A 9,315-nucleotide genomic window follows, 5' to 3' on the forward strand; every position below is an offset into this window, starting at 1 on the left:
TGTTTTTAGCTGAGGAATTGTATCATGAACGGATGAATTTAACCGGGTTACTCAAAAGATGATTCTAATCAATCTGAATTTGAATGGAAATGATCTACAATTTCACTTCAGTTTAAATTCATTGCTTAATTTATTTTTTAAATACGTTCAATTTACTTAGTAACAAATTCTTGGCCCTTTTTTATGCTAGCTTTGAGTTCAGGGATGGCAGCTTTAACAAGATCTTCTTCATAAGCAGACAATTGACCTAGACCCAGATTTTTGACCAAACCGTTTTTGCCTAGATGAACTGGAGTGGCGAAATAAGATGCATCAGTAAGGTCGGATTGTACGTAAGCACATTCGACAACATCAGGTTTTCCAGCTAAGCCATCCAAAAGAGAGAAGGCGAAACGGGCAGCAGCGAAAGCCATTGATAAAGTTGCAGATCCAGCTCCAGCTTTAGCTTTGACTACCTCAGTTCCGGCGTCTTGGATTCGTTTAGTCAGTGCATCAATGTGATCCTTGTCAAAACTAACTGAAGGAGTCACTCGAGATAAAAGTGGAATAATGGTGATACCAGCATGACCTCCAATAACCGGTACATTTGTTGTAACTGGATCGAGTCCCTTAGCCTCGGCTACAAAAGTATTGGCTCTGACCACGTCTAAGGTTGTAACTCCAAACAAACGAGCTGGATCGTAGGTACCCGCTTTTTTCAAAACTTCAGCAGCAATGGGTATGGTAGAGTTGACTGGATTAGAAATCACCCCAATTAAAGCCTTGGGGCAATTTTGAGCACAAGCAGCTACCAAGTCCCGTACAATTGATGCATTGGTATTGAAAAGATCGTCACGGGTCATACCGGGTTTTCTGGGAACACCAGCAGGAATCAATACTACATCAGATCCTTGAAGAGCCTCTCCAAGTTGTTCTGGTCCTAAATGTCCAGTAACTTTGGCTCTAGAGTTGATATGGCTAAGATCAGCAGCTACACCAGGAGTATTGGCTACATCATATAAACTAAGGTGGCTGATTAATTTACTTCTTTTCAAGAGTAGAGATAATGGTTGGCCTATTCCACCGCTAGCACCAAGAACAGCGACTTTAGCTTTCAACATTTTTAAGTAAAATTTAATAAAATTAAAACAAAAACACAATAAGAGATGAGGACTAAGGATAAATTAAATTAACAGATGAAAATGTCACCTTCAATAATGATGACTCTCAGTGGGAATTTTTAAGCTTTTCATTATGTAACAGCAGATGGAGCTACCTTTTATAGCTGATTAGCGAAATCTCTTTAATCCTAAATTTTCAGATCTATTATTAATAATTTATTTAATTGCTTTCATTAAATTTTTCAATTAAAAATTTTTCCAGTTGCTCTCACACTCAACCAAAAAATCTTGTATAAGTTTCTCTCTATAAGTTGTTTCCATCATAAGATTTATCCGACGATAAAAAATTTAGTCTGCAGATAACATTAATGAATTGTTCAGAAAAGCCAGAAAACTCAATCATTGATATTTTAACAAGATTTGATCATTCAAAATACAGCGAAAATACAGTTCTGTCCGTTTTGGCAGCTGAAAGGGAAGCCTGAGTCAACTAGAACCTCATTAACCTCGAATCATTCGAAACATTTAATTGAATGAACACTTTTGAATAACTCAACTATTAATTAGTATTTCGTTTTGTGGAAACATCTCTCAGTTAATTGTTCAAGAAAGTCGATATTAAGCAGGCTTTTGAGTTAACTGAATTGAATAAATTCCAACATAAACTGAAACGATTTTTGAATGAAATTTTTGAGCTGATGGAAAATTTGTGTTTAAATTTCTGAGACAAATAATTTATGTCTTATTATAGCATCGCAATTAATTTTACAGTTTACAATTATTTAAAAAGTAATGAAAAAAGGAAGAAAAAATTATCATCAAATAAATGTATCATTTTCGTTATTTCTCATTGAATATGATAACTTATTCATCAAAAAATGTGGTGTTAACAGCGCAAAAGTTTGTCAATTATTCTTTCCTTTTGAGTTTTGATTTTTTATGTTAGTTAATCCATTTTGATGTCATCTCGCCATGTACCTAATATGTGAGGATTTTGTTTCGCTCTCAACAGCAACGAAATCATTGCACTTGATCAGTAAACATCTTTCAAAATTCAATCGCCTTTAGACACTTTGTTGCTTTTAACCAATTTAAATTTCCAGTTCACCTGATGATCACATTTACCATTAGTTATGTAAATTGAACCTAAGTTGAATGAAATTCTCGATCCATAGCTATAATAATCACCATCATATGAATTATTAAAATTATCACCAATATCATCATTTCCTATCTCACTTAAGCTTTAAACTCTTTTTCGCAGCTTCATTATCTGAATCCTTTCTTGTTTCTTGAATTTTTGTAGCATTTGATGTTTTTTTCCTGGAAATCCGTCCAATCTTTTCTGACCGGCGAAGCTTACATAATACTCCAACGTCTTGATCACTTTTTTCATCTCATAGAATAAAGATTAAACAGATAATTTGGCCATGGTGTAATAAGGTTTGTGGTAGAGAAAAATCATCAATATCCCAGATGATTTCATTTCTATTATCTTTCATATACAAGTATATTAACAGTATGGTAAATTCCTGGAGCGAGTAGTAATTATCTACGCAATTCCTGTCGAAAGAAGGGTTTTTATGAAAGAATGTGGGTTAGGAAATTATGAGACAGAGAAGATGAAAAGAAAAAGTTTTAAAGATAGGATATTTAGAATAGATAGGAAGCATCAGAAAAGTCTTCGGATTTGATTGCAAAAGATGATATTCCAAAGATCGTAGTTTTTTCTGTACATTTTTCAATCTTTGTGAAGTTTATCCTAGTTCCTAAAATAGGAACGATTTGATGGGTCATAGGGCAGCATGAGTAAAAGAACTAGCGCTATTGCTGTGAGCCAAACTAAGCATGCTGCCAGTCACTGAGCTATCATCACGCAATGATTCACTGGCTTCGACAATGGCAAGTGAGTTTAGACCAAGTCTTGCAGTTTCTTCGTCGAAAGTTTGAATTTCTTGGGCTTGTCTTTCAGTTAAAAGTCTTTGCCTTTCATTCCGTTCTTCTTGAAATCGGTGTTTTTCCAATTCCATCTAAATGGTTAAAAAAGGAAGATTATATGGTTCAATTAAGTTTATGTGAAACATGAAGATACATGAAGCTTAAATTGAAAACAACAAACATGATGATGTCACTTACCTTTTGCTCTAGTAAAGCTCTCCGATGGGAAACTCGTTCTTCTAATTCTCTTTTTTCTCTATTTCGTTGTGCTTCTGTTTGCATTCTGATTTTACTTTGAAATGCGATCAATAATTCAAGTTCTTGTTGAAGGTGGTCTTTTAATTGACGAGCTTCAGTTTCCTGAGATTCATCTAACCTTATCTAAGGGAATAAAGAAAGAAAAATATTAATATGGATTAACAAAAATCGATGATGAATTTACTAGGTTTAAAAAAAGAATCGAAGGCTTGTTTGCACATGAAGTGGAAAACATTGAGAACGTAATTAAAATGTCAATTATGAGTCTTAATGAAAATAAGGTTACAAATATTTGATGTTGGTAGATGTGTTACATGTATTAGTTAATTTATTGTTAAGCCTTTTTTGACAGATGGAGAAGAAAAAGGGAAAATTTTTTATAACACAATAGTTATCAGCTCAATTAAGTCATTGTTTTCATTACTCAAATGAAAAACAGCCTAAAATAGCAAAATCTTTCTTATACAGATGAATATCGACACAAAAATAATAAATATTAATGGTTAAGGTGCAATTGATACGTTCTTAGCAAATTATGAAAAATATAAATAACACTTACCGATTGTTTTTGAAGCATTTCTGCAATACTTTGTTCATATTGTTCACCTAAAATGGCAAGTTTTCTCATTTGTTCCTCTTTTAACTTTTTGATTACATTTTTCTGCTCTTCTTTGGGTGTGGATGCCAACACGTGAGCTTTCCATACTTTATATTGACGTGTCTGAGTTTTACATGTTTCCCTAAATTGACGACGTATTTGCAATTCCTTTTGCTTCAAACTTTTCGGCTGTTGTTTCAGTTCTAAGGCATGCTTCTTTGACAATTCAGATAGCCTTCGTTGATTGTACTCTTGTTGATTGGCTAATTCAGTTTGATGTCTTTTCCTGATCTGGTCATCTCTCAGTTGATGAATCGCTCTTTGTTGACGATATTCAAGTTCAACCGATATCTCATAATGTCGAAGTAACATGGCATGAGCTTCTTCAAGTTGATGTTGGCGTTTGTTCAACTCTTCTCGAAGTAAATCTCTTTCTAATTCATGATATTGAACCAGTTTTCTCCTTTGGAACTTTCGAATTTCCGACCTGAAATGCTCCAATTGACTTTGCTCTAGTGATCTGAGATTAGAAGCTTGAGCTCGTTGGAGGCTTTCTTTATGTTTCTTCAACGATTCTGGATTATTGGCAAATTCCTGCAAGAGAAAATCAATAGTTTTAAAATGGAACCACATTAATGTTAAACTGAAATGTCAAAACTTTCATTTCCATGATGATTAAAGCTAAAACTGAAAAGAACAAACTAAAAATGTTACCAATACCGATTAAATTTATTTAATCAGAAAAAAGATGATAATGGAGCTAAGCATTGAGCTTACTCAGAATCGAGTAATAATTACAAATAAAATCATGAATCAAGTAAAAGTCAAAAGTGATATTAATCAGATATTGTTAAAGTACATCAGGATTGGTTCTGGATGGAAAAACTAATGAATTTCTAAGGAATCAAACTCCACTCAAATATAAATTATTTTAATAACTAACTAATAAACGTACTAAAAATTAAAGGAATAATGGCTGCAAGTTTATGATATTGCAATGATTATTAAAAAAGTCTTTGGAATTTATGTTAGCGGATTAAGTGAAAAATGTATTAAACTGTCGAAGGAACTTAATTCATGGCAAATACTAGCACCTGAAGTAAAAAATATACGTAAATTCAAATTAAGATAATTAAAAACAATCCAGTAGCGAATAATTGAAAACTTTACTTACCAATTCAAGTTTTTCTTTTATATATTTATTCTCGTTCTTTTGTTGTTGTAGTAATCGTTTTCTCTCCTCTTCCTGTTGTTGTTTTATGGCTTTGCTTAATCTATTTTCACAATCTAGATTGTGTTTTGACTTTATACGAAGGAAATAAAAAATCAAGAAATTAAAATTATTAGCAACAAAGAGTTAAACACAAAAATAAACCGATAAGATGGTTCAAAGAGAAATAAAAGATATCATTTGACTCGACTATGAAGATAGTCAAATAAGTTAATAGCAATAAAATGAATAGAAAGAAAGTAATTATAAAAAATAAAGCATATTTACGGCATCAATAGCTTTTCTAAAATATTTGAAGATAAAATTGTATCAAAATTACCTTTTTCTGGAGTTCTTTTTGATGTTTATTCTGTAATTTCTCCAAGTCTTTACTGAATTGAGTTAAAAGACTTTCATATTCTTTTTCAAGTTTAGTCTTATGTTCTTCCAGCTCTTGTCGACACTTAACTTCCAACTGTAGGATAGCTTTTTGGTGTTGCCTTCTCATCCTCTTGTAGCCACTGAGCTGTTCATACATTTGATTTTCTTCCTCGTGCTCTTTTATTTGACGACTAACTATTGATGTTGTCCTAAGAGTTGCGAAATTATTAGCACCAAGTTCGGTACTATTCAAGCTTGCAGAGGAGTTCTGGGTAATAAAACAAAAATGAGAAAAGGCATTAATGAGATATTGTTTGAAATACGGTTGGGAAATGAACTCACCGAAGGGCTGATACGACTCATGTTGCTACTGCTTTGACGTCTCGTGGAAAGTGACCTTTTGTGCAAGTCATTGTTTTCGAAATTGATTGGAAGACTACAATTACTACTACTATGACTGCCGGTACTGATGCCTTCACTTTGTTGACTGGCAATACTATTGCTTTTACTACTATCTCCTAATTGATCATCCTCCTAAATAACAAAAATTAAAATATTAGTAATCTAAAGTTAATGATTAAAGATAAATTTAAAAAGTACCGTTGAATCTCCTTCAATTTCACTTCCAGCTCTTTCCAGTTCTTGATTTTCAATCATGAGAATTTTTTTCATGCGTCGATAATTCAGATTGTCTAGTTCTCTTACAGCAGCCTTTGTCCTATTGATCAGATCATATATAACAGTCCCAGATCTGGTACGTGTGATATAGCCATGCTAAAAAAATAAGTAAGATTTCATTAAATTAATTTGTTGATCGTACAAACAAAGAACTTGAAAACATGTATTAAGTTGCCTTGTTACTTACTTTAAGCATTTGAGATGAGGTAGGTCTATCATAAGGATTTTTTTGAAGACAAGAGTCAACAAAATTTCGGAATATATCAGACCACTCAGAGTGAGAGCTTAAACTAGGTGAATCGTTCTGAGCGATGTGGTATAAGGCACTCATTGCATTCATGTTAAAGTATGGCGGTTTTCTTTCAGCAAGTTCAATGCAGGTGATTCCAAGGGACCAGACGTCAACTTTACCATCGTACTGGCCTTCATCCATGGCGAGGATGACTTCAGGTGCCATCCAGTAAGGTGATCCAACGAATGAATTTGCTGGACAAGTCATTGATGAAGATCCGAAGTCGGCAAGTTTAACCGTGCCATCCTCGGTTAAAAGGATGTTACCTGCTTTCACATCTCGATGTATTCGACCTAAACTATGAAGATATTCCAATCCTTGTAGTGCATCATGACATATGGCAGCAATTTCCTCTTCTTTTAATGGCTTTTTGTGGACTGAAAGCCGAATGTAGAAATGTTAATTAATTCGATTGAACCAAAATTAAATGAAACTAATAAGAGAATCAGACTACTGATGCAAATGAAATAATCATTCATCAAAATACCTTCGATAATATCGGATGCAGATCCAAGACAATATTCCATAACTAGCCATGCAGTATGGTCCTTTAGATAACAACCCTTATATTCTATACAGTTTTTATGGTTCAAATTGACTAAAAACTTGACCTCCTTAATGATGTCTTGCCATTTCTGTAACCAGCATAGAGTAGAAAGAAAGAAGAAAGAGAAAAGATAGAAAGAGAGCGAGAAAAAGGAATTAACCAATTAACACAACAAATACATTGGGTGTGGAGGCATGCGAGAGTTAGAGCGAAAGAAACAACAAATAATGAGTGTTTTATAAGAGCGAGTGAGAAGGCAAATGAAGATTGAAAGAGGAAGAAGGCGAAGAGAAAGATGATGACGGTGGTGGCCTTCAGGGAAGGTGATAGTAGAAGTAACAAATGGTAATTGTATAAACGGGATTCGGGATGCTGTTATGATGGTAATGTTGGATGATGCAGTCTGTCTTCAGGGTACACTGAAATAGAGTGTTGTTGAAAACCTTTACATTCCTCCTTCATGTTAACTTTGGAACTATCCTTTAATCACTTCTTCCTTCTTTTCTGGCATTTCGACTTCCCTCCTCGTCATCCTAAAAATATTTTCTCAAAGGTATTAAATTCAATATATCTACTAACCTCGGCGGACTGTTTACCGGTGAATGACATCTTTTTGATGGCCACAACTTCATTATTAACTGTACAACGAGCATAATAGACAGCTCCAAAGCTTCCATGCCCAATCTCTCTCAGATCGGTGAAATATTTCTCTGGATCTTCTTTGTCAAATAGAGAAGCAATCTCTGGATCCTTGATCAATTTGTACGAATGCATGGCTATATCAATACACAACGAAGAAACGATGAGTGGAAGTAAAGAGTAAAACAGAAGGAGAAGATGTGAGAGAATACAAGAAGAAGGAGAAGGAGAGAGAGAGAGAAAAAAAATAAAAGAAAAATAGAGAAAAGAGAGAAAGAGATTGAAATGAAGAGAGAAAAAGAAGGGGAAGAGAGAGAGAGAAAACACTAGCTATCTGAGAGATTATCCAGTGAAACACAGGTAATAAGAATTTAAGATTATCACTGAAACATCATTTCAAGGTTGGTTAATTAATTTAAACCATTTTACAATAAATTTACAATTAGAAGATCAATTGATTCAAAAACTAGAGAGGATCTGAAATCATCTCAATTATTTGTATTCCTCTTCTCTCTCTCTCTATTACCTCTCAATCCCAAATACAAAATTCAATCGAACAAATTGCAACACTGCCACCTACTGACGCAAGAAATTATCACCTTGTAAAGCGGTTAACTCGATTTCTTTAACAATTTACTAATTGTAAAAATTAGTTAAAATCTAATCAATATAAGAATACAAAACACGATTATGAAACAAAACAAAATGACAAAAAGATTATAAAATTATGCAAAGATATCGAAAATAAAAAATGACTTTTCTCATCAATTAGTCGATAACCAATTATCAACTCCATTGGAAAAATTGTGATAAAACAAAACGTTACTAATTTTAATAGCAACAATTGGGATGAAATTGCTAAGCCAAAATCATCCAACACAGTTGAATGGTTATAAACAGGGCTTTTCAAAAGGCATTAAATCATTTTTTAATCAAAAAGGCATAAATTTTATGCCTTTCGTCTATCTTTTCCCTTTCTTTTCTCTTTCTTTTTTCAATTTTATCAGCCTTAATCTGTCCTAAATAAAAGATAGTCGCCTTTTTTTTGACCAATCTTGTTGATAATTTTTCCCATTGAAAATCAATGGACTTTTCTTAGGTTTATCTTTTATGCCTAAAAGCATATACATAAGATAGACGAAAGGCATAAAATGTGAAAAGCCCTGGTTATAAATGTAATCCATGATAAAAGTAGCAAAGACTAAGGTTAAGCCAGTTGACTAGATTATCATTTTATAAATAATACAAAATTGCAAGAGAAACAGAAATTATTTTGGATTAAAAGCATAATAAACTAATAGCATTGATAATAATGGCAAAATATCAATAATACAAAGTAATGAGTTTACATATTCAGGCCTAATGTTTACCTTTGCTTTTGGTTGATTTGAATTGTCATTTTAAATAAGTTTACGCTCTGTTAAATCCAGGTTAGAAAGGTCAAATGTTGAGGTTTAAATATTAAGGTTATAACCATTGACAAGATACATATGTCGAAAGGTTGATATAAGGTGAATAATCAAAGGGAATTAATAATATAACAAAAAGCTAAATTATTACAATAAATATGAGTTATAATAAAGAGAAGAGCGGAAAAATAAAACTGAAATATTGAAAGCTCAAAACTGATACAAACGTATTAACTGGTTTGGGTAAATTGAAATTTCTGATCAA

The 9,315-nt window shown here is 32.9% G+C and overlaps 2 protein-coding genes across 3 annotated transcripts; both read right to left on the reverse strand.

The window, feature by feature from the left end:
• Positions 1 to 106: 106 nt before the first annotated feature.
• Positions 107 to 1,228, reverse strand: LOC107366365 (malate dehydrogenase, mitochondrial). Its single transcript, XM_015933951.2, has one exon. The coding sequence runs from the start codon at positions 1,098 to 1,100 to the stop codon at positions 153 to 155; it is 948 nt and encodes a 315-aa protein (XP_015789437.1). The 5' UTR covers positions 1,101 to 1,228; the 3' UTR covers positions 107 to 152.
• A 578-nt stretch (positions 1,229 to 1,806) lies between these two features.
• Tao (Serine/threonine-protein kinase Tao) lies at positions 1,807 to 8,154 on the reverse strand. 2 transcript variants are annotated; one of them, XR_001569631.3, is made up of 11 exons: positions 7,582 to 8,154; positions 6,943 to 7,090; positions 6,351 to 6,832; positions 6,086 to 6,259; positions 5,828 to 6,019; positions 5,445 to 5,753; positions 5,069 to 5,197; positions 3,856 to 4,488; positions 3,237 to 3,419; positions 2,837 to 3,130; positions 1,807 to 2,663 (listed from the first exon to the last, which is right to left on the reverse strand). XR_001569631.3 is itself a non-coding variant. In XM_015933948.3 (10 exons), the coding sequence occupies exons 1-10, from the start codon at positions 7,774 to 7,776 to the stop codon at positions 2,894 to 2,896; spliced, it is 2,682 nt and encodes an 893-aa protein (XP_015789434.1). In that variant the 5' UTR covers positions 7,777 to 8,154; the 3' UTR covers positions 1,807 to 2,893. The 2 variants fall into 2 exon arrangements, 1 of the variants encoding a protein (XP_015789434.1); XM_015933948.3 differs by having other exon boundaries at positions 1,807 to 3,130.
• Positions 8,155 to 9,315: the final 1,161 nt, after the last annotated feature.

Source organism: Tetranychus urticae, chromosome 2 (assembly GCF_039701765.1).
Source record: "Tetranychus urticae isolate SD_2017Ah chromosome 2, NJAU_TeUrti_SD_1.0, whole genome shotgun sequence".
In the NCBI taxonomy this organism is placed as follows: domain Eukaryota; kingdom Metazoa; phylum Arthropoda; class Arachnida; order Trombidiformes; family Tetranychidae; genus Tetranychus; species Tetranychus urticae.

What these genes read in the sequence shown, in the direction of transcription:
- LOC107366365 (XM_015933951.2), bottom strand. Translation starts at nt 1,100, where the DNA reads ATGTTGAAAGCTAAAGTCGCTGTTCTTGGTGCTAGCGGTGGAATAGGC.
- Tao (XM_015933948.3), bottom strand. Translation starts at nt 7,776, where the DNA reads ATGCATTCGTACAAATTGATCAAGGATCCAGAGATTGCTTCTCTATTT. An exon ending in TAAAAGAAAAACTTGAATTG is followed by an intron (nt 4,489 to 5,068) that starts GTAAGTAAAGTT and finishes TTTCTCTTGCAG; the next exon opens with GAATTTGCCAATAATCCAGA. An exon ending in GAGCTTTACTAGAGCAAAAG is followed by an intron (nt 3,131 to 3,236) that starts GTAAGTGACATC and finishes TTAACCATTTAG; the next exon opens with ATGGAATTGGAAAAACACCG.